The following is a 25795-nucleotide window of genomic DNA, read 5'->3' on the forward strand; positions in this document are numbered from 1 at the left end:
TCTAAACCAGGCCAAATTGCTGTTCCAGTTTCCCTCAGAGGGCAGTTATGACTGTGGAACAAAAACATTTAATCATCTCATATTGACATCATCAATTTATTAACTAGTTTGGGAATCAGAAATCAAGGGTAATATGTTTTTAAACTATTCACATTTGGCAACACAAAAATGCTTGGAATATCTCAAATTTGTCATTCATGATATACGACAATTTGAAATTTTGGTACAGATTTTTCGAACAATCACGGAAATTGACACTCTAGATTTGGCTTTGCGGGCCACATACAATCAAGTGGCGGGCCAGATCTGGCCCCCGGGCCTTGAGTTTGACACCTGTGCTCTAAAAAAATTCTAATCATATTTCAATGAAAAAAAATATATATATGTATGTTCTGTAGTGTGTTAAATGAACGGACATCAGTGTAGATTCTCGGGCATCCACGTCACGGTAATCCACAAATGTTGAATCCAGACAAGTGGAATTTTTTTTTTCCTTTTTCTTCTTTATTGTTTATGCAGTGCAGTGCAATGAGAAGTGCAAGACACCAAATCAGCGACCTGATTTTTCAGGTCCGGACTGTCCGGTTTATTTGCATCCCAAGAAGAAGACATTATTATTATTTTTTTTAATAATAATGAAAAAAAAGAGGACAGCTGGTCTGAAAGAGGTGTGAAAAAAGCCATCCACGCCGAACTGGAAAAGCTGTCTCTAAACAAAGGAATCGCCTATCTTCTGCGTACAACAATTTCCTGACATCCCTGCCCCCACCCAGGATTGTCTCACTCATACATAAAGAGTGAAGTTACGACCCTTTGGTATGCAGGACGGTCGTACACCAGCCGAGACGGGTAACAACAGCACCCTGTTGTGACCACCCCTGGGGGACTAAGAACGAGGCATAAACAAGGAGGACTAAAATTTTAAACTGGACAAAAAGTTTGGGATTATACGTGCCCCGTAGGGTGGTGTGTGGCGTTGGCGAGCCTGTGCACGAGTGTTTGGGTGTGAGCTGTGGCCGACAGCAGCTCGTGATTTTTTGTTGTTGTTGTTTTGCATTTATTGTTGCACTTGCAGGTATGTTTTTTGGGGGGTGGGGGGTGGGGGTCAGGCTCACAAAGAAATGAAAACACTTATAGGGACTTTTGAGCAGATGCCAACACTGAACTAAACTTGTGATAACTAGACTGACTTGGCCACACCCTTAAAAGCAGACAAGGTATTGCTATGATAGTAATAAGGCATATATGCATCTCCCAAATTTGCATGTTCTGCAATTGTCTTTTGATAATTGTGTGGCTATATTTCGTATTTTTTTAACCTCAGTGCTTCAAACTGTGAGAAGCCTCACTGATTTCCCATTGTTCCCTCGCGCGCAAGTGACAATCCAGGATTAAAATTGTATATCTGTACTGCAAAAAAAAAAAAAATCTGCACTACGGCAGGGGCACGAATGATCAATATAGCATGGGAACATGATAAATTATTCTGTTTTGTTCCCATGGTCCTCCACCTTCAAGGTCTCCCACTTCATTTCGATTCTTTCCCTGCAAGTCGTCCTGCAGCCAAGACGATGCAGGAAGCATTCGCTGACTGGTAACGTGTCACACGCACGCACACACACACGCACGCACGCAAGTGCAGACACGAACAGATGGAGCGGCGTGCTACGTCTGGCGCATAACCTTGTCAGTGGACACAGGGCGCCCGACGCGTCCTTCGTGGCAGCCGTCAACGTCGCTAAACGCGCACAGCGGCAGGGGTCGGCGCCGTGCGCGGCATACGAGCCGTTCTCTGCGCCTGTAACCCCGTCACCATCTTGGAAATGAAAAGCATATCCATACAAAGCATAACATGACCGTCAGACTTTGATCGTAGGAAAATTTAAAAAGATTTCGTCCTCCAAACTAGACGTGGATCTTTAAATAAATACAGCGAATACTCAGTTCTCGAACAAATTGGTTTTCGAATGAAAATTTTGAGATTTTTTTTTGCTTCATTTTTCGAACGAAAATCGGTACTCGAACGCCCCGGACAAAACCCGGAAATAACACGACGCGCCGCTTTGTTGTGAATTCCAACACCGCCGAAAAACGCAGAAAGAACGCGTGCAGCTCGACCAGCTGACCCACGAAGCGCGCTGTTATTGTGAATTTGAACGCACCGCGAAAAAACGCGGAAATAACAACACGCGTCGTGCATAAGATGGTCGGGCCACGCGCGTTGTTATTTCTGGGTTTTTTCCCGGTGTGTATAACGCAGACTCTGTATGCAGACGTGTCCCAGGAGCTACATCGATTCGGTTTTTGAACAAATGCTTCTCGAATCACCTTCTGGAACGGATTCTGGTCGAGAACCGAGGTTGTACTGTACATCAAAACAGATTTAGATTTAGTGGTACTCTCTCTATGTTCCCTGTGCCTGACTGGCGATCAATCCAGGATGTGTTCCGCCTTTCACCGGATGTCAGCCGGGATAGGCTTCGGCTCCCCAGGCCGTATAAACGAGACATTTATTTGAATTTAATGCTATTAAAGGAGCTGTCATTTATTTCGAATACTCCTCTTATGAACAATGATGGCGATGAGGGAAAACAAAACCTAAAAAAAAAAGAAGGCTGGCACACGTCTGTCAGTACCCAGTTGAAGACAATTCTCCAGAGGATTGAAAGTTTTTTTTTTGTTGTTGTTATTGGGTGAAGGGGAGGTGGGGGGGGGGGATCATTGCTATGACAACTCCCCCGACTCTCCACATCAAAATATCAAAGCTGGAGGTGCGCCCCCATCCATATTGAACGAGCGGGACACCTCCTCCTGCAGTCATTTACATCTCATTAGGACGTAGCTGCCTTTTAACTGCATGCACTTTAAAAATACACACATATGCACATGTACACACACGCACACACACACACGCATCTTGGCTACAGTTAAACACTGTACACAAACACGGGTATTTCAATAAACATACACTGTATACAGTACACACGGTGGACAAGATAGATACAGAATCCATTTTAGGAAATGGAGTGAAAAATGTCTACAGTATATCAACATATTTCAATATCCACACTAAAACTGTTATTTATGTGACCTAGAAAAATATTTTGCATAAGGACAAAAGGCTAAAATGCAGCGAAAATATTTTTGTAATTACTGTCCAGATGTGCTCCTTCATTTTCTTGTGATTTGACATCATATTTAGCTAATTATTACACATGGGCCGAACACCCTTCAAGGGAATACCGACGGTTTCTTTGCTGTTGTGGTCAAGGAAGTTTTCCGAAACTATAGACCCAGTTTGCAATCTAAATTGCAGGTGCTGCTCTTTGTTTAACAAATGAAGTCAGAAGTGGGATGGTTAAGAATGGCGCACCAAGTTTGAATCATTCTAACAGATGTAAAAGGGACATAGATCCACATACTACAGACAACTCCTGTCCGACATACATTTCAACGTCAATGGTCAGTCCAGAGATTTTTCAACCCCATTAACCTTCGCTGAGTCGACAACCGTTGAGAGTTCTTTGTTGAATGGTGTCAGAAGTGGGATGGCTAGCCTGGATGTTTGCTGCAGAGTGTCCAGTTTAGGTCAGAGAACAATTTTTGCAACGGACTGTGGAAATCAGTCAAGCTAGCCAGGTTAAAATTTGTTTGAAGTTATTCAGGTATGTTGGTGTCAGAAGTGGGGTGTTTAGCCATGGTGTGACCAAGTATCTGTGTATTAACTGTTATACCCTAACCCAGGTTCAAATCTGGAGAGGTTTTGAGGTTCTCCGGTACCTGGTGTTAGAAGTGGGATGGTTACTCATGAGGTTCTCTATCGTGGATCCAGCGCCAGACTTTGGAAATGAGCGAAAGGACTGAGTTTAAATCTGGTCTAGGGTATTATAACTCATCAGAGGTGTCTGACAAATTGGTGCAAGAAGTGAGAGACAAGTGAAACACATTTCAACTTTGAAGCAGGCTCGGGACAGATGAGCTCAATCAGGACCGAAAACCCAAAGAGCCAGGTCGGGTGATTTTTTCCTACGAGTCATTACATGTTGATTCAATTCGTTTTGATTATTTAATGCCTTTGGTTGTACTCGTACTGACTGACGCCGCGACAGATCATTCCGATCAAGTCAAAGACGGTAGATCAAACCGGCGCTTTGAAAACCGCAATCGGCCCGAGCACAGGAGGAAAGAATCACTCGTCGCAGAGACAAATGGGTTCTCTGCCCGCAGATAGCTAAACGCCGTTAGGACAGCCATTTTTTCCCTGACCGCCAACTTCCTGTCCCGGTCCTTAAGCAAATCACCAGCGATATCATCACAACAGCGCCAACAACACTGCTTCCTGTCAACACACACATTTGACTCCTAATTTATGGCTCTGGTTTCCTCCTTCTCACCTCTCGAGTAAATACCGTTGCCGCCATGCAGCTTCTCGCCCCCTCTCTTCCCTCACCCCGAACCCGGTACTCGTAAGTCAAGCTAATCTGACTGGAACGAACGGACAAGACGGCGCATGTTTGCAGGAAACCCAACGTTCCATTTTCCCTCGCCTCCAAACCGCTCACTGATGATGTCGGGTGTGATATATTGACCCCGGCCGGCTGGGAACCCAACCCTTGGAAGCGGAATGCATTTAGCCGCGTACATACGTGCACATACAAACACACTCGGAAGGCCTCCCCCCACCCCCCCTGCCGGAGGTGTTGAAATGCTTGTAAGTCTTGAAATGCCAGTTGAGACGTTGAGCTCCCCTTTCGCACACACACACGACGAGCAGCCGCAGACAAGAGAGCTGACGAATGGAAGCGTTGAAACATATTAACCGTCTCCTTTTGTGAACAGACAAACATTTAGCCTGGCTAATGACCCCTGAGGATCAAAACAAATGCCGGGGAGATAAAGATGGGGGAGAGAAAGGAGAAGGGGGGTGGGGGGGAGGGGCAAAAGAGTCCAATGACCTACTGACGGTTCCTCGGGGTTCACTGGTCCTTTGGGATATGACACAATAAGCAGAGGTTACCATAAAATAATATAAATACATAAATACGATAATAAATTTCAATGGTAGACGATTGAAGAGAATCCGTTGTGGTGACTGCAGTCCTGGATACAACCAGCAGAGGCACTGCGGAATCACGCTGAACTACTTTGCTGTCTAAAGAAGGCTCAACATGACCCCCAAGATGGCGGACCTCCTCCAGGATACTTTACTTTAGTCACTAGTGTCACTGTAGCGTCACCATTTATACTAATACATGACTACGCCTGGTATTTTGTATTTACAGAGGCTGATAGCATAGACAACTGAATATTACTATTTCTACAAGAGGGAAGCCCTCGGTCTACGACTGAGATCCGTTTCTACAGTAGCGACTTAACTCGAACTTCGACTCAAGTCGGATTCCACCATTAAAATCAGAACTTACATCAAAATACTTTCTATGAAAAACAAATACATTGAAATAAACAAGATGACGTATTGAGCATTACTGCTGAGAGGTGGATGGAGAAAAAGAAGGGGAGGCTGTGCTTAGCTATCGCGAAGGAACCTGGTCTTCAGTCCTCTCCATCTCGACAAGTATCAAAAAACCTTGTTTTGCGATCATTATATCCAAAATTAGAACGGAACGCTTCACATGCGCTAAAATACGGGCTTTGTCTTTAATAATTGTCACCACGGTCGACCGACTGAAGCCTTGGTGGTGTTGGTGTCTCTCCTTTCTCCAAATTTTTTATGATCTTGAGCTTCGTTTCCATGGTAATGAATTTTCTTTTGGCTGCAGAAGGATTGCTAAAAGACACAGCTTTGTTCTTTGGGGCCATAATGTCTATAAAGGAGGGCGAAAAATGCGAAGATACTCCTGGCGCACAAACACGGACAAGCATTAGCCAGACAAAATGGCGGACGGCGAATGGGCGTTGTAAAGTCGAAACGTCTTAGGTCGGGACCGTCTTAATCCGAGGACTTCCTTATTGCAGAGGGAGGTGTTGGGGGAGCGGAGCATTTTACAACTACTTTACTGTCACACTGAACTAGTACTGCATCTAATTTAAGTTCATGTATTTTAAAAAATACAGATTTTCCGAATCAATGGTTTCGACTAATGACGTTTTTAATCCAAATTTTTGTATCAATGCAAATGTTTTTGTCGGTCATTAATTCCGAAGTAACAAATTGCACTTTAATTCTTCGCAGTTTTAGGCAATTTTGGCCTGTCAGAATGCCAAAAAGTAATTTCCATTAAAAGGGGGAAATGGCAACAAAACAAAACCAACTTGTTAGGCAGTCCACATTATCTCGTATCGACTTTGGAATTGTTGCTGTGGCTTTTGGCTTTTTAAGCGAACACAAAATTAATACTCAATACATAGCTATACGTATTTGAAATTATCATTAAATTCAATTTTAAAAAGTGTTTTGGGATGGAATATTACACGTTTTAGGTTGGACAGTGACAAAATAGTGAAAAACCTTTGTTAAGTCAACTTTTATTGACCCATAAAGCGATGAATGAAAAGGTATAATGTATAGAAAAATTATGCATACAAGTATCACATTATTCTTGGCTATTTACTGTAGATAAACCATTGTATAAACCACTTCATATTCAGAGGAATTTCATCTTTTATTTCGTCCGCTTTGAGTCCTTTAAGAAGTGAAGACGTACTTACAAATGCTTCTGGTTGATTTGGTGTTCATAGATTTTTTTTCTTGCTCGCTTTTCCAAGATTGCGCGATCAAACCGCCTTTGTTTAGATTTCTCTTCACGTATCTACGGCCGATCATCGCACAGCACGCACAAAAGCTATTTTGCGTAATAACGTCCCGCTGCACCTTCTTCCCTCAGACCCGCACTGGCCCGCTCCCTCAAACTGGCTTTCACACAGCCATAATCATGATTATGCGTTATCTGCATTTTTGGATCAAAACACCTGCTAGAACAAGTCGGCCTTTGCCAAATGTGTGTTTTTTTTTCCCCCCCCAAATGGACAAATGCGTCAGGCTAAAATGTGCATGTAGAATCTGTAAAACTGCTTTATGCAAATCAATATTGTTTTTTTGTATCGTTTACATTGAGTTTTATTAAAACATGAACAGATGGAAACTCTAAATTGCCCTTAAGTGGGATTGTGAGTGCGAATGCATGTTTGTTGCTAGGCGCCCTGTGATTGGCTGACAATCGGTTCAGAGTGTACCCCACCTCCTGCACGGAGAAGACTGCAATAGGCTACAGGACTCCCATGACCCTTATGAGGATAAGCGGAAAATGGGTAGATGGATGTATAGAGCTCGTGCACGTGACGTCACCATTTTCACGCCGCCATATTGCCAGTCAAACAGAGTTGCTCGACATTGGTGAAAAGTCCAGAAAATATCGATGGATTTTGGCAATTAAACATGATGGATGTTGCCCAACCAAATACACACGACTGTGTAGCGATCACTTCACTTCAGGTAGGAATTATTCTTCTCAATTTCAAATTACCAAGAAGTATTTATAATGCCAAGTTGGCTCATTTGAGAACAATGGGTATTTTAAAAAAAAAACTGTCACAGAGGTTTACGGAGGTTAACGTGTGGCTGCAATCGCTTCTGTGTACGTTCTGTGTAGACGACTCCGTCCTCTTTTTTTTTTTTCCCCAATCATAGTTAATGAATGACAGTTACTGTAAAAACAGGGGTCATTTATTTAAATATTGATATTTGTATTGAATACTAGTCGAAAAGATCGATGGATTCCGGCAAATGTTAACGTGTCGCCAAACACACGTCTGCGTTCACGAGCCGTCAAAACCGTCACTATGTAGGATTTATTCCTGATTAGAACAGAACCAGCAACGAAGTATTCGTATGTGTCCAGACTTTTATATGCTTTCAAACTTTTCCGTGGAAATCTTGACGACTTACTCACCAGATCCATGTGTGGATCCAGCTGTCCAAGACAAGCGGAAGTGAATTAACAGTCCAATTTCTTATCAGCGAAAACATCGACTTCGGCATTAAATACGAGTTCATCTAATTTTTCCACATACCTTCATTTATTTTCCACTTCTAAATGTCTAACGGTATTGGACAAGACTCTGGGCGTCATGCTATAAGACATATTTTCGCGTCGTCTCCGACCGACTTAACATTGAATGATGCTTTGCCCAACCGGTCATGTGATTTTATGATGTACCTGCACAAGCTCAATACATACATTACATTTTTGACCAATTTTATGAAAAAACGAATTGCTAAATTTATGTGTCAGACATAACAGGATCAATGATCGTATAAAAGCTCCATGAGCTGGCCGGATTAAAGACGGGAATAGATTGCATGTGGCCCACAGGCCGTACTTTGGCATCTGCTGGTATAAAATCCACCTGGACGGCTCGTTTACAAAGTTAAACGTTGCCGGACATCTTCGGTGTCCCAAAAACGGGACACACAGGACAGATATACACGTTGATTATTTAAGCATGTCTTTTGCTTATTAAGCGCATTTAACGGCCTGTGACTGCGCCGTCTGTTTGAGTGACCCCCGCATCAACATCAGTCGCAACAGGTTTCCGTTGCGTGATTCACGAGCCAACAAACTTGGCCAAAGTCTCCGCTTTCTACAAACAGCACCAACAGGCCAGTAAAGCTGTCAAAGTAAACGTGGATTTACGCGTACCACTTTAAACACTCGGACTTCAGGTTTTTCTGGGTTTTTTTTTGTTGTTGTTTCTCACAGGCTGACTTTGGGGGATAATAATGTTGCGCATGTTCGCAACAATGGCGCGGGACATCAAACCGAGTAGATTCAGTGCCTGGCGCCCTTATTGTTAATCCATCAGCGATATTGCTTTCCAGTTGATGGTCGGGCTTTCTAATGATGTTCACCTTCGGGGCCACAGCAATTGATTCACGGTCACGACGCGATCTATAACTGGAAATGTGATCCATGGAACGGTGACGCGCCATTACCGACCATTTTACGCTCCGACGGCAACTGTTGAGGTCTGGAATGGATCAATTCGATGAATAAACAAACGGTCAAGCCCAATACGGGCACATAAAAATGTACCGTATGCATTAAAAAGCTAATGTGAATGCTAAAAGAAAAAAAAAAAAAACAATTTAAAGCAAGATTAGGTAGTCCATCATTGTCATGATTTGAAGCAGGTCTGTAGGTTTTTTTTTTATTAGCATCGATGCTAATGTGACAGTTGGGAGTTTTGAGGGTGTGGAGACTTATGTTTGCTTCAAATGAGTTCTCTGTTCGGTTATCGTTTGACAATAATTGCCCCACAGCGTGTGCCTGTGTGTTAATGTACTTGAGCAACGTAACTTTTTACTCTAATATTATTTTTTGTATTTTCACCGCATTTCTCCATAATAGACTGTTTTCGACCATGTGACTACATCCGGCGATGTTGGATGGGTTCACTCTACTGACGCGCCGTTCACCCTATGGCTTTTGGGGTTACACAAATGTTCGTACGACTGTTGAAAGTGACGAATAATGGCTAAAAAGAATTTGGAAAGTTATCGGGGCTCGTTAGATGTTGTTTCAGGAAACCGTTACGACAAGAAGTGCGCTTTGATCGAAAATAATTGACCGAAGAGCTATCGAAAGACACCAGAGACAAAATTGTACAAGTCCACACGGCTGGAAAGGGCTACGGAGAAATTGCCAAGCAGCTTGGTCAAAAATGGTCCACTGTTGGAGCAATCATTAGAAAATGGAAGAAGCTAAACATGACGAAGTGGAGCCCGATGCAAGATATCACCTCGTGGGGTCTCAATGAGCCTTAGAAAGGTGAAGAATCAGCCGAGGACTACACGAAAGGACTTGGTCAATGACCTGAAAAGATGTGGGACCATCGTTTCCAAGGTGACTGTTGGGAATACACTAAGACGTCATGGTTTGAAATCACGCATGGCCGGAAGGTTTCCCTGCTTAAACCAGCACGTCAAGGCCCGTCCTAAATGTGCCAGTGACCATTTGGATGATACAGAGGAGAGTCATGGGAGAATGTTTTGTGGCCAGATGAGACCAAAATAGACATTTTTGGTCATAACAAATCAGGTCAGACAAATGATGATTTCCATCCCAAGAACACCATCCCAACTGTGAAGCATGAGGGTAGTAGCATCATGCTTTGGGGGTGTTTTTCTGCACATGGGAAAGAACGACTGCACTGTATTCAGGAGAGGATGACCGCGGCCATGTATTGTGAGATTTTGGGGAACAACCTCTTTCCCTCAGTCAGAGCATTGAAGGTGGGGTGTGGCTGGGTCTTGTCACGGCCGGAACACGGGGTTGGACCCAAATGCACGACTCGGGAGAAGCAGAGGCAGTTCGGGAAAACGTGTTTATCCGGTCCAGTGTCGGGGATCAGGCAGGCAGTCAACGGGAGCAGCAGAAACAAGAACGTCAGGCGTAGGAGGGAAGTCAGTGGGCTGGCAGGAGTCGGTACACGGGAGATCAGGAACCGGATTGTTTTGTTGACCTGAATTCACCAAAACCAAGATGGCGCCTGGGTTCTAAATCAGAAGGTCAATTTAACGTTGTGTTTTTTTGTTTTGAAACTGAACTCTCCGTTGTGCGTGACTTCAAAATCTTATTATTTCTGATATTTTTGGTCAAATTGCACACTGTACAACCTTTGGGCCATTCGAGTTTGAAGGTTGCACAGTTGACTCTTTCCTGCTGCTTAAACACAACAACGCACCTTATCTCTACTTTCACTTCCGTAAAATGACGAGAAACTGTCAAAACAGACTTATCGCCGCTCATCTTCAGGAACGTTCCCACACACTTCGGAATGCGCGAAATACCTTGACGCATTCTACACGTGCACCGGCAGACCGCCCCGCAAGTCATCACACGGCGATAAGACAGAAAAGGCGCATCGTGTTCGGTTGACGCCTGACGCGCCGAAATCGACTTCCGCAAACGGTTACCTGGCAACGGAAGTCGTTTTCAAAACTATGTTTCTCGGAGGCGACAGAGGAACGAATCCCTCCGGGCGATCGTCCAAGTGTGCCTGAAGGCGTTTTGTTCTTACGTGACGCCGCGTGACTCATCGCATTTGCCGGTTTGATTGAACCGGTAGACCTGAACCCCAACAGGGTTTGCGGGCATGATCGAACAAGACAGATTCCACTTTCCTTTCACTTTAAAAAAAAAAACAACAACAAAAAAAGATAGACACAATTAAGCATGTTCTAAAAGGGTCCAACATTTACATAACAAAATCACACACACGGGGGAATTTTTTGCACGGGAAATCATATCATATATCATATTTGCCCCATTGATTATATAGTGAGTAAAAGCATTTAGCTGGCATTGTTCAAAAAAATTCCTCAGTGCTGTGTTGGAACTCGCTAGAGCATTTTTTTCCCTCTCCTACGGGCCTTGCAAACTGTATGATGAAGTCATTTTGGACCCTTATCAGAAAAGAAATAACTACTTGAATAATATCAGCAGGAAAAGATGGAAATTTTAAAGGTGAAAATATACTTGAGGCTGATTTGCTTGCCCAGATGTCACTATTGAGATGATTTTTGGGATAATGATGACATAAGGAACAATTCACTATGAATTGCAGGACACTGCAGCACATTGTTTTTGTTTTTTTTTTTTTTTAATAAACAAAAACGAACATGAGATACAGCAGACTTTCCAATATCTTCTTCCCCGATTCCCAAGAACTTCTTCAACAGTTGATTTACGATTCCCGCCGTGACATTTTGGCAGTTCCTCGCAGCTCTACTGTTACATGACTGTATTTGGTTATAGCGTCGTCAGTCTATGTGATTTGCATAAGCGTTGTTGATCAGTATCGTCGCACTACGGTCCACTTAAGCGCTTAACGACTCTCCGGAATTTGCCCAATTATCATTGCATCAACGTGAGCACTTCACTGGCATCTTTCCTTTACTCAGTGACTCTCCGTACTTGCGTTTTTTATGTCACGCTGTTACACTCGAGTGGCTCCAACTCCCCCGTTTTTGACATGCTTGGCCAATAAAGATGATTCTGATACAAATAACTTAATCGTCAGAGCAATAAAAATAAAAACTTAATTGATGACGCACATAAGACCGTCTCCGCCTACATCAGTGTAGCAGCTTGTTTTAGCAACATCCACTGTGGGTGACTTATGAATATTTGATCAGAACTGGCCTAATGGCTTAACCATCTCCATGCTAGTCGAGCAGCGGATGAAGAGCACGGGGGGGGGGGGGGGGGGGGGGGGGGTCTGCGTCACAGTTAGCATTAAATACAACACGGATGTTGCCCCTTGTTGTCTTTGATATATTATTTGGTTCACCCTCTTGTATTTGATATGGCATCTTGTATTTATTTTTTCTTCAGTGTTGCATCTACTTAAAGGTCCACTGTCATAAAATGCATGATTTTTGGTACGTTATGAATGAAAAAAACGGCAGCCGGCGTTGACCCATCCGTTTTGTCCACCACAAAACATGATTTTTATGTATATGGCTTTTTGTAACTCCCGCCATGAAAATCCTCTCGAGGGATTTGTTCTGGAGAAGAAGCAGGAAGTGACGTACAGCGGACTCATTTGTTTCTATTAGGAAATTAGCTCTTTGTTCCTTCGTGTTAGTCATAATGCCGGCTCGTTGTATTGCTGGATATTGCTTGATTGAACACTCGGGAGGATGGATTCACTCTTCAAACTTTTCCGAAAGACCCGGTTCGTTGTGAAAAATGGATTGCACAGGTGCAAAGGATGAGAGATTCATGGGTTCCAAATGACAGGTAGGTTTGTATAGAGCTACTAAATAAACAATAGTTGGGGCGAGGGGGACGTAATCCGTAAATCAGGCGTGCTAAATGTGTCAATGTGTGCATCGGACGGCCTCCGCACGGTCTTGTGGATCGCCCCCAGCCTTGTCGACAAGGCCTTGGCGGAGGCCGTCCTTCCGCGGCTGCTGCGCAGAAGCCATCTGATGACCACATCGACACATTTAGCACTCCTGACTTACGATCACGGCTTCGGCCGGGGTGGCTTGTTGCGCCGCCGGCCGCGTTGGCTCATCTTTGCCGCGGAGGTGGATCAGACGGGGAGGCGGTTTGGCCGTGGCGTCGTCGTCGCTCGCGGCCGGCGTTGTTTATCGCCGCCACAGAAGTGGATCGGACGGGGAGGCGGTTTGGCCGCGGAATTGTCGTCGCTCGCGGCTGCGAGCGGTGTTGTTTGTTGCAGACGCGGAAGTGGATCAGATGGGGAGGCGGATTGGCCGGGGTGCCGTCATCGCTCGCGGGCAGCGGCGTCATCGCTGAGGGTCTTGAGCACCGTTATTCATCGCCGCCACGGAGGTGGATCGGGCGGAAGGCAAATGTGATGTCACGGACAGAAGATCCAGGCAATATGGCTACCATTTAAATGTCGAATGAGACTTCCGCAACTTTGCGCATTGATGACACGATCTCCACTATTTATTTTTTCGTATAGACATTGACGTGAATAATGTTATATGTATTTTTCATTACAATACCTATTTTTGAATGTTTATAGGCCCGACGCTCGACCTTTAATATGCCTCCTGTGGGGAAGTGGTGAGCGGTTAAAACGATGCATCAGCTTTGTCCAACGTTTTCGTGACGTCCATTGCGCAGATGTTACGATAGCTAAGAAAATGCTGCTTGTGGCCTGTCCAGTTAAATTAAATGTTTCATGTTGGGGACAGTTTGACTTTGAATAGGATTAATTAAAATTCTCATTATTACATTAATGAGAAACATGACTGAAATCCGAATGGATCAAAAGGTCCACCAGGCAATTAAGCAGCATCACTGCAAGTTCCCCTCTACACTTGACAGTCAATGGAGGGGGGTGGGGGTGTGGGGACGACTCTCCAGTGTGTTTTAGTTTCACATAGGAAGCTCCTGTAGCTGTTGGAGCATCGGAGCCGAACAGTAGTTTGAGAAAGTTAAAGACAAGAGCCTGTGGGGAGGTTTTTTTTTTTTTTCCCCCACTCCTTGAACCGTCTTCACCCCCCCCCCCCCCCGGTCCCAGGAAACTCCCTGCTAGTTGTCCTCGAATGAGACAACAGCTGCACATTCTCACTTTTCACTGGCTGTTTGAACTCGAGCCCAAAACAAAACAAAACAAAAAAAAAAAAAAAAAAAAAGAAAAGGATCACCGCTGGCATTAACGTTACCGCAGCCGTCATTATTTTGCGGCGCTGATATGAAAGCGCAATACAATCCCGCGTCCTGCTAGAGTCATCTTCCATTGTTTGACTGGGAAAAGAGGAGGAAGTCGCTTCTCCTCCTTCTCACAGCTGGCCTTCGAATCGAAACTATTGTGGAAACCGCAGGTGTCAAACGCAGGGCCCGGGGGCCAGATCTGGACCGCCACATGATTTTGCGTGGCCCGCAAAGCCAAATCTAGAGTGTCAATTTCCATGATTCTTGTAAAAATCCGTACCAAAATTTCAGATTGTCATATATCATAAATGATAAAGTTGAGATCTTATTTTTGTGTTACCAAACGTGTATACTTGAAAAACACATTACCCTTGATTTCTGATTCCAAAACTAGTTCTTAAAATGATGATGTAAATATGATGAGATGATTAAATATTCTTGTTCCACGGTCATAATGGCGCATCTGAGGGAAACCGGAACAACAATGTGGCCCCCGGAAAAAATGAGTTTGACACCCCTGGTGTAAACGTTGCCCTATGTCAATATCAGTGTGTGCGTTTACAGATGGGTCCTATATTGGAAGCTGTCATTTAAAAAGGTCGGAGGGGGTGGGGGGATGACTCCAGGCTACAACCACCTAGCGCTGAAGCAACACTGTCTTATCCCAGGGACAACTGAACGCACCACTGCCTACTGTACACATTATAGCAGGATTTCCCAACATTTATTGAGCCCGCCGGTATGGTTCAATCGCTTTGTTATCAGGAGCTGCAACAGAATGCAAGAACAACAAACTCGTCCTTTGCCGACATCACAACTGCAAACATCAGGCTCTCCCTACCGGCACGAAATACTTTTTGAAATGATAACCACTGCAGAAAGATGAAACATCTGTAAAAGCAGCGGGATCACAGACTGCATAATATGCAACTTTAGACACTTTAGCATTTTTAAGAATTAAAATTAGCACAGTTTTAACATTACAGTAGTCATTTTTGTTATGTCAAACAACTGAAAAAAAAAATATTATATATATATTTATATATATATATATATATATTTTTTTTTTTTTTAATTCTGTTGAGATTTTCTGCGGTTCTGACAAATTAAAATGTTGCTCAATGGCATCCTGTCCTTGATTCATTAATATTTGTTTTCCATTTACTTTAAAGTACGGTAATTCCGGCAATGCAATTGCTCTCACGTTGACCCGGAAAATGAGAAATTTCAAGCAGCGCGAATGAAAAATGTTAAAATGACCTTTTCAGACCTCACAGTTCCGGCTCAAACAATTAAGAAGAAACAGCCAGGCATTTTTGCTACTGGGCAATTCAAGGTTTCGGTCGCAAGGTTCAGAAAGCTGTACATTGTTTTCGGGTAACACGGTTTTCTACATAAAGTGTTACATAAAATCCTTAATCTTTATCGAATTTTTAAAAAACAGGGGTCATTTTATACAATCAGTAACGTCCTCCAAATGCCGCTCATGACCTTGTAAAAGAACCACAAATTCTTCTTTCGAGAATGACTCAGTCACAACCAATCCACGACCTTGCAAATACAAAAAAGAAAACTGTTTTTTTACATTTATAATTGATTATATTTCAAAATTCTAAATATTTTGCAGGTCATGCCAATGCTGTACACACAATATTGCATTGGAGCAGTGTTTCCCAAACTACATGCTGTAAAGATTTACATATCTAAAATATATCCTCTAAATACATCATAGTAAGTTTCTTTCGGCTTGTCCCTTTTTTTTTTGGGGGGGGGGGTCGCTACAGCGTGTCATCTCAGATGAACGCACATATTTGTTTGGCACAATTTTTACGCCGGATGTCCTTCCTGACGCGACCTTTCTCAGGGAGTGGAGGCCCCCAGTGGGATACGAAGCATTGGGCGGGCCACATAAAATTACGCAGCAGGCCAGATCTGGCCCCCGGCCCTTGAGTTTGGCACCTGTGCGGTACATCTTCAGACCTCCACCAACCACAATTGTACCAATCAAGTATCCTTAGTCTGACAATTAAGTATCCCTGTTTTTCTTTCGGGGCGGCACGATGCCTCAGCTGGTAAGGCGTTGGCCTCACAGTTCTGCGGACCCGGGTTCGATCCCGACCTCGCCTGTGTGGAGTTTGCATGTTCTCCCCCGTGCCTGCGTGGGTTTTCTCCGAGCGCTCCCATTTCCTCCCACATCCCAAAAAGATGCAACATTAATGGGACGCTCTAAATTGCCCCTAGGTGTGATTGTGAGTGTGATTGGTTGTTTATCTGTATGTGCCCTGCAATTGGCTGGCAATCAGTTCAGTGTGTACCCCGCCTCCTGCCCGTTGACAGCTGGAATAGGCTCCAGCACTCCCGGTGACCCTCGTGAGGATAAGCGGCAAAGAAAATGGATGGATGGATGGGGTGAATTGTCGTTATTAGGAGCCCCAATTGAGAAGAACACCGATGCAATATGATTGGATGCCTGCAGTCAGGACGCCTGCTGCAAGGCAACTCAACACACTTGCTTGTCCTTGCTTCTAATGTGTGGATGCATGTGTCAATAATGCGATAATAGAATCCAAAGCACTTTTTGCTTAAAAAGACGGATACCTGCTGCTGTCAAATCTTAAGCAGTCTTACACGCTCTAATTCCGCATTGATTCCGGTGCGTTCGAGACTTGTTTTGTCCCCGAATGACTCTGTATCCACTAAAAGTGAGGACTTGTTTATTCATTCTTCTTTCCCGGAAGTACTGTTTCGACTCATTGTTGCTTTCTTTGTTTGTCGACGAACCCGACACCCACGCGTACTAATTGTTGACATGTTTTAGAAGCAGTACTCAGCAGCTCTTCTGTTGGAGTACATTCAAGCATAAGATGCTTAGAACTGTATAATGCACTCGGATATGAGAATGCCTTAGACGTGTCACAGAGCAGTGGGAGTCACTGCTTGAAAGAAAAAAAAAAGTTCAGCATCCCGAATTGTATTTTTTCCTTTTAGTTAAAAAAAAAAAAAAAACAATCAAACAAAAACATCTGGGATGCTCATTTTGGCTGACTGGGAAGAAAAGGCTGCCATTGCAGAAGTAGCCGTGAGAGGGCGCAGGAAAGCCTTAAATCACCGCAACCGGTGAAGCTGCTGACCCCCCTCAGACAAAAGAAAATGCAAGATTGTGCGGAAGCCTACAAATGGGGGAAGAAACATTTTTAGAGGAACGTTTTCCTTCTTTGGAGAAAATGTGACGTGCGGGTGAGCGTTATAAATGCTTTTAAACCAGTCGCGGTAAGTATATATTTGCCCTGGGTACACATTCGGAGGGCATCGTAAATGATAAGTATATTAAAAATATATTTGTTCAGATGAAATGTGAATTTTAATAATAACTGGAAGGGAATCTTAAAACGAAGGAGCATAATTTAAATTTAAAGAATAGTCTAAATAATATTGCGTAAGGCCTTTGTTTTGTTTTCTTCTAGTTTTTAATGTTTATCTCCGTTCACCTTGAGAGAAAGAAAGGCTGACGGTCCACAAGCAAAGACCCCCCCCCCCCATCCCTCCCTTTCCCCCCCCACCCCCTCCCACAACGAGTGGGAGGAGCCAGCCTCCTGGCCGGAGTAAAATTGTGCAGGCAGCCACACTGCGCGTCAGAAGACTGTCCGCGCTCCCCCACGTCGATGACTGCCGCTGCAGAGACCAACTGGTCCACGCGTGAACGAGCACAAGTCAGGATAAGGTAAGGTTCTGGGATTGTGGTTCCGAAGCGTGCGCCGGGGGCCTTTGCAAAAGCGCAAGTCTTCACGCACGAGGGGCGCATTTTGCACACGGCGCTGCAAGCGTGTGCGATTTTTTTTTTTTTTTTTTTTTTCAAAATGTCGTCCAGCGTGGAAAACGGCGTGGAGGCAAGCGGCGTGTGGGGGCTTTGACTCACACGCGTGCGTCTCAAGTATCGCCAGGACCTTCATCCGTGTCTTCTCCCCCCGACCCTCCTCCAGGTTTCTCAAGCCCGGGAAAGTATGCCGGCGATAGTCAGCAAAAACTCCGACATGGAGTTTGACTATTTGCAACCGTGCTTCTACCCGGACGAGGACTACTTCTACTTCTGCGGGCCAGACTCCGCGCCACCGGGGGAGGACATCTGGAAGAAATTCGAGCTGCTGCCCACTCCGCCCGTCTCCCCGAGCCGCGCCGCGCTACCCGGGGAGCAGCCGGAGGCGGACCTCCTGGGTTTCGGCTTGGGGGACCCGCTGGACTGGGCCTCGGAGCTGCTGCTCTCGCCCGAAGACGACATCTGGGGGGCGTCCGACGATTTGGATCTGTTCGGTTCCGCTTTGGATACAAACCCAAACAGCATCATCCTCCAGGACTGTATGTGGAGCGGATTCTCGGCCCGGGAGAAGCTGGAGAGGGCGGTCACGGAGAAACTGGGCAAGGCGATTACGAGCGCCACGGCCACGGCGACCGCCCCGGCTCCCGCGACCACGGCCGCTGCCGCCGCCGCCGCCGGCTCCGGGAGGCGGGACGCGTGCGCCAAAGCCCCCGAGGCGACGAGCCGCAACGCGGCGTCGGAGTGCGTGGACCCCGCCGTTGTGTTCCCCTTCCCCGTGAACAAGAAGAGCGCCGGCGGGGACTCGACCGGCGGCGCGAGCGCGTCCGCGGGCCGCGGGAGCGCCCACAGCGACTCCGGTAAGCGTGGAAAACGACCGTCTTTTGTCTAACGCGAGTGAGGGGCCGAGGCCAAACAATAACAAAAGCGCACTTTGTCAACCCCGCAACTGGCTTGTTCATGTGACCGGCCCGCAATCGGATTACACGCGCACGCTGGCGAAGTGACAGTCAACTGGCAAATGGTTTGGCTGTCCGCAGACGCCTCTCCTTCCGGCAGATGGCGACAAAATAGGGAATTGTTTTCCCTCGTCCGCGCCCGGGGAGAATTAAAAACTGCTGAATTTCTAAAAACTGAACCGTGTTTTTAAAAAATGCCACCCAAAGAGCGTCTGCATTGGTTCTTAGTTCTTTAGTGAGATTTAGATCATTTATGTGCCTATCATGTACCCCAAACATGATGTCATCTGCTAAGGCTCTTGGGCGACAAAAAAAATTAATATAACGTTGAGGGTACACTGTTATGAAGTGGTGAGATTATCTATTTAAGAATACTTTAAACAAACAGAGGAGCACAAAGAGCCCGCAGGCTTGGCATGGAACGGACGCTCGAGGCGGCCTCGCCAAAACGCCCCCTCCGCACACACAAGGCAGTGGAGGGCCCTCTCTTTTTTGTTGTATTTTTTTTTAAGGGGGCTGACAGCTTTGAACGAGGCGCTCCATCTCGACAGCTGTCTGCCTGGCGGGCCTCCAAGCCCGAGAGGGGGTGGGGTGTGGTAGCGGAGTGGGCGGGGGCTTAAAAGTGTGCTGATCCGATTGCCGCCACACACGCGCGCCGCGTCCGTAAGATTCGCATAGTCAATAAAATTTAAAAAAAAAAAAGCCACGCTTCTAGTCCTGAAAGCAAACGGTCTCTAAAGCCTTTAGGTGCAGCGCCGCCTGCTGGATCTCATCGGTCACTGCGCCACCCGGCCCCTGCTGCAAGTGGACTGTAACGTCAAAAAAACGAAAGAAGCTCTAGCATTTGCGCCGCTATCGGGATATTCACCAAATTTTAAAAGGTTCTTGTTGAGGGCGTTTGACTCTCAACGGATGAGTTTCAGAACAAAATTGAACACTTAGTTTACGGGCGGCTTATTTTAAAGACGAGGGGTCCGTCTTCGTCAAAGTCGGTGCCCGGCGGGCGACTTCCAACCCGTCCCACGGCGCAGATTAGACGTTGCAAAAGGCAGACAGCCAACTTTTCCCCTCGGCGGTGAGACTCGACGTGTCGACGCCTGCGCGGCAGATTAGCCGAGTGGTGACTGACACTAAGCATTAAGGCGCTTCTGCTTATGCAAACAAGCCGTTGAGCAACGCCGCCTTTATCGGACTCGCGTAAGATGCGCGCCCGTGCATACCTGTCACCAGCTTGTACACATATATAACTGTGTAACAATGCTTGTTGGGACTGACAGATGAACTCATGCACATTCTGTTTTACTTTCCCAGAAGAAGAAGAAGATGAGGAGGAGGAGGATGATGATGATGATGACGATGAAGAAGAAGAAGAAGAGGAGGATGATGAGGAGGAGGAGGAAGAGGAGATTGACGTGGTTACAGTTGAAAAAAGGTATTTCACATTCAGCAAAACCTCAGCTGCGGCGTCAAGAAGTCAAGACCAGAGGGGAGCCGCCTCGGGGTCCGGCGGGGCGGGTCGCTTCGTCAGCCGAGCGCCCCAGGAGCTCATCCTGAAGCGGAGCTCGGTGCACCAGCATCAGCACAACTACGCCGCGCCCTCGCCGTACACGTCAGACGACGACCCGGCGCCGCCCCCAAAGAAGCAGAGGACGTCCGACGCCGCGCGGCACCCGGCCAGGACCCCCTCCTCGTCCTCGTCGTGCGGCTCGGTCGGGTCGGGCCCTCGCAGCAAGCGCAGCTACAGCGGGGACAGCAGCCCGAGGGGCGGCTCCGACTCGGAGGACAGCGAGCGGCGGCGCAACCACAACATCCTGGAGCGCCAGCGCCGCAACGACCTGCGCTCCAGCTTCCTGACCCTGCGCGACCACGTGCCGGAGCTGGCGCACAACGAGAAGGCGGCCAAGGTTCTGATCCTGAAGAAGGCCACAGAGTACGTGAGCTCCCTGGACAGGGAGGAACTGCGGCTCCAGCAGGAGGTGGTCCGACTGCAGGCCCGCCGGCAGCAACTGATGCGCCGACTAGAGCAGGCGAGGACTCGCTAACCCGTCGCCGCCCGAAAAACACACATATACACACACACACACGTTCCCGGGAAGACTCCTGGCCGCCACCACCTCTACCGAAAACCTCCTCACCCAACCCGGTCTGCACGGGTAAACATTGAGTTAAGCGCAGGCCCACATGTACAAAGACCACCTCTGAGGACGACGCGATGCGCTAACGCGAGGGAGATGGGCCGATGCTTCTGGAGGGATTTTCGGACTTTCACTGCCGCCACTTTTTTTGCACATTTGTTGACATTAAGAATGTTTAGGATTTACTTTTTCAGTCCAGTCACATTGAGGAATGAGGAAATAGTCTTTTTTTTTTTTATATCACATTGTTCTGGTATTAGTTTGTATTGTAAGCTCTTTTTTTTTTTTTTTTTTTTTTGGTGGTTTTTGTTTTTTCCTGTACTCACTGTGACACCAGCCTGGAATTCAGCGGGATTCCTACCGGGACCGGTGTTGGAGGGCACTTTGCTCGGAACGCTCAACTTAACTAAGAAGCCGTTTCACACCTCTAAACTTTTTGCCTTCACCACTGCAAATGCAGACAAATCTTTAAGAAATAGCAAAACAAACACTATATAGACAAGTGATGATGCCACTAAAAGGTTTTTTGTTCTCCCTCCCACACACACCCCCCTGACCCCCCCTCATTCCTCGATCACACTGGTGCTCCAGCCAAGTAAATGGATGTATACCCGTGCACCTTTCTAGCCGACACTTTTGTATATACAGTGGGGTACACACTTGTGTTCAAAATGCCAGGTTTTTGTTATAGAAAAAACAAATTACATTGAGATAAACCTTTTGCATAATTTTCCCATCGTTATTATGACCCTTTTTTTTTTTTCATTGCGTTGCACAAGTTCTAGAAGTGTTATACGTTTGGACAAGTATGGACACCCCTTTTTTAAAAACTGGCAACGTGATGAAACGACTGCATTTAAATAGGAGTCAGCACACGCCTGCCACTGTTTTGAAGTGCCTGCGTTTAATTCCCAAATAAAGTTCAGATTTTCTAGCAGTCTTTTCAGGACATTTTTTTCAAGTCACATCTGCCGAGACCATGCAGAAATCGCTGTTCGAACTTGGAAAGTCACGGGAAAGGTAAAAAAAAGAATTCCGATGGCATTAATGGTACCATGGAAGATCGTGACTAAATCTCCAAAATTGATGAAAATGCTGGTCAGGGAAGTTGGAAAAAATGCATGAAATTTCCAAATGTGAGAAAACAGATGGAACCAAGGTCCAACTTTTCGCCATGATTTAAAAAAAAAAAGTCAGTCTGGCACAAACATTTCACTGCTTAACGCGCAACAACGCACCGTACTTGACGTCGGTGGCCGCAGTACACCTGTGAACTGTTTTTCTTCAGTAGGAATTGGACTTAGTCATGATGGCGGGGTATCATGGATGGTTATAAATACCAGGCAGTGATGGAACGCGACCTTGAGGGTTCTGCTCGCAAGCTGCGGCAGAACTCCCATCTATCGGCCAGACAATGATGCGACTATACATCCAAAAATCAACAAAACAACGTGCGTTTTTGAAATGACTCAAGCAGAGTCGAGACCCAAATGGAAGAGGGCCACCCGTGAACAGATTTCGCCCTCGCAATCTGACAGATTTGGAACGTTTTTGACAATAAGAGTAGGCAAATTATACCACATTATACACCCCCCCCCCTCCCAAAAAAAGTGTACTGTACTATTTAACAAAAGGCAGCGGTGCGACAACTGTGTTTGAGGGTGTGCATATTTATGCAAGCGGATTATTGTACAGATGAGATTTGTTTTCTCCCTTCGATTGAGTTGTGCAGTTTGATTGTTCCCATTCATTTTGGAAAAGATTTTGAAAGTGTTTGATTACTTTATATCACGAATATCTTGCATTGTAACACGGGTGCATAGATTTTTTTTTTTTTATATACATCAACCGTTAAAATCAATGTACAGACAAAAATACACACAGATCTGCCTTGTTTTGTAAAACATTTTGTCTTTTTTTTTATATAAATATATACTTGTCAGGAAGCTGCCAATAATAACTAGACTGGAAGTTTATATACCTTTAAAAAGTACTGTAAAGGCCTCCATTTTTGAGAGTCGTGAACTTTTGTAATATAACGATATATTGCTTTTATTCCTCTCTTTTTCTTTGTATCATTTTACTAATTCTACACCTTTTACGCTTTTTAGTGTGATACATACTAAATTTGATACCTATATTTTCGTATGAAAATGAGTTCTCGGTAGATATCACTTATCTTTTTTTTCATCTTCTATCTCAAACTTTTGTACAGCAAATGTGTTCTATCCACGTACGTTTTAATCCCCCCCCCCTCGCTTTCTTTTGTTTATATTTGTAACTATCGGGTGCATAGAATTGGGTATATGGATGAGAGATGGGGTGTTTTTTTTTTTTTTGCCCCCCCCTCCCGATTTTGAAAATGTACATTTTATTAGTGCTGCAACTCATAGCACTTTGAAATACCTCATTTTGACAAATAAATAGACATCATTAAAGCGACATCTTGGTTGTTGTGCCTCTTTCCCGTCGTCGTCACTCCCCCCCAATGTTTACTTTTACTATTTCCCTATTTGTTGTCTTGCGCATCCTGACAAAGAAATAAAGAGTTTTGGATCCTCTTCCCCTGTAGCCTCTCCCAGCCACCTACACACACTTCAAGTGCGTCGAAACACACACACACGCACACCCACTCGCTTCGTACATTGTTCGGGCGGTCGCCATGGAAACCGCAGCAGCTGCTGAGTGGCTTACACAGAGAGTGAGTCTTTTATTCGCGTATTTTTGCTTGTGCGCATGAAAGCAAATGTGTGTGTATACCTATTGTGCAGCACACACACACACACTGATCACCGCCACCTCCCGGTCTGCGTGTGGCCCCCGTGTGCCCGACACCCTCGACCTTGCTCGCCGGAGGCCACAATGCCAGGACAAGCCTGGATACTGTTTACCAACATCAGGCACATGGCCGTGGCCTCCGCCCTCCCCCCCAAACCCCCCCCCCCCCCCCCCCCCCGACCTCGCCGCATCCATTGCCAAATATGTGGCAATCAGGGGCCGGGCCGGGCATTCTCTGGAGATGGCTGAAAGAGAAATCTGTTGCCACGGTCTGAGTCGCCATTCAGCGGGACGGGGTGCTCGCATAAGGAGTCGGAGCAAGGGGGGAATTGAAAGCCATAAAACACACACAACGCACACATCACCGATGACTTTGATTAATCCTTTTTAGCGAAGAAAGCGAGGGACGGCGTGAGAGGATGACTTTCTCGCGCCCGTTCAAACAATATTAGCTGACTCTTTAAGTCCGCATTCAGCCACGGGCTCCAAGGCATCCGGAGGTATGCTCGCGACGTAAGACGCAATTTGAAGACGGATGACTTTGTTTTGGACTCGAGACAACTCCAGACTGAGCCTCTCCGCGGGGGAGTGCAACTGGTGGATTACGTAACAGGGGTCTGGTGTCTGCGTGCACGCGGATGCTACAGGAGTCTGGTGTCTTTGCAAAGTGTGCGCGCCTTCCCTCACGGGAGGCCCTCCCCTCCACGTCTCCTCCTCCCTCGCCATCTGCCTGATGGCTTATCCTGCTAGGTTACCGGATGACAACAAATTCACGGACAATAACGTCGCCGGAAAAATCCGGGGTGAATAGAAATTGCGCGTTTCCGCAATAACTGTGACACTTAATAATGATTTACATCTGTTGTGGTAAAGAGGGATTTACCAGTCGATCTACGTTCCTACCCTCAATTATGGGCACGAGCTGTGGGTCGTGACCGAAAGAACAAGATCCCGGATACAAGCAGCCGACATGAGTTTCCTCCGCAGGGTGTCTTAGAGATAGGGTGAGAAGCTCGGTCATCCGGCAGGGGCTCAATTTACTCCACATTGAGAGGAGCCAGGTCAGGTGGCTGGGGCATCTGATTCGGATGCCTCCCGGACGCCTCCCTGGTGAGGTGTTCCGGGTATATCCCACCGGAAAGAGACCCCGAGGACGACCCAGGACACGCTGGAGAGACTACGTCTCTCGGCTGGCTTGGGAACGCCTCGGTATCCCTCCGGAAGAGCTGGAAGAAGTGGCTGGGGGAAGTTAAGTCTGGGTATCCCTCCTGAAGCTACTTCCCCCACGACCAGACCCAAAGATGCGGTAGAAGATGGATGGATGGATGGATGGATGGATGTGAAGAGTATGGGGACACCAACCGGGAGGAGTAACAATGAAATTAATGTTTTGGGTTTCAGCTACTTTAAAGCAGCTTCCACATCTGTTTCGATGGAGTGTGACATTATCACTAGTTATTTCGCATCAATCTGCAGCAAAGAAAGGTCATGGTCAGAGAAATGGAACGAACCAAGAAGAGCCTCTGTTTGATGGAAAAAGAATCCTTGGGATGGGTGACCAATCACAAAATTGGTTGGGGCACGTGGAGGAATGGAAGTGTTTCAGATGGGTTCTGGCGAACCCATAAGACAAAGATTCCAATTTTTGTCTTGACAGTGTGAATGGCGTCAGAAGCCGGACAGCGCGATGCGATTTTGACCAAGGTGTGCCTATTAGAGAGGTGACTAATGTGCAATATACACTGAAAATGAGTGTGTGTGGAGGAGGGGGGCGGGCGACGAAGATTACTATTGGCACAATGGTCATGTACACCATCTCACTACACTGTCAAATCTTCAATGGTCTCTGGCCGGTGTTGTAAAGGTTTTCCAAACTTCCCAACAGAATACGCGCAGTACTGTATCCGGACTGGTTATTTTTTTTTCCTGTGTTTGAAGAGAATACATCCTCCGATA

At 46.0% G+C, this 25795-nt stretch overlaps 2 protein-coding genes across 4 annotated transcripts in view; one reads left to right on the plus strand and one right to left on the minus strand.

Moving 5' to 3' along the window:
* Positions 1 to 25795, minus strand: part of LOC133496231 (protein eva-1 homolog A) — a 295444-nt gene that overhangs the window by 157047 nt on the left and 112602 nt on the right. The window lies entirely within an intron of this gene.
* On the plus strand, positions 17742 to 23496 carry mycn (MYCN proto-oncogene, bHLH transcription factor). 2 transcript variants are annotated; one of them, XM_061812957.1, is made up of 3 exons: positions 17742 to 17877; positions 18137 to 18827; positions 20238 to 23496. In XM_061812957.1, exons 2-3 carry the CDS (start codon positions 18158 to 18160, stop codon positions 20966 to 20968), a joined length of 1401 nt encoding a protein of 466 aa, XP_061668941.1. In that variant the 5' UTR covers positions 17742 to 17877; positions 18137 to 18157; the 3' UTR covers positions 20969 to 23496. The 2 variants fall into 2 exon arrangements, with proteins under 2 accessions (XP_061668941.1, XP_061668942.1); XM_061812958.1 differs by lacking the exon at positions 17742 to 17877 and having other exon boundaries at positions 17998 to 18827; positions 20241 to 23496.

The sequence above is a fragment of the Syngnathoides biaculeatus genome, chromosome 23 (genome assembly GCF_019802595.1).
Source record: "Syngnathoides biaculeatus isolate LvHL_M chromosome 23, ASM1980259v1, whole genome shotgun sequence".
Taxonomy (NCBI): Eukaryota; Metazoa; Chordata; class Actinopteri; order Syngnathiformes; family Syngnathidae; genus Syngnathoides; species Syngnathoides biaculeatus.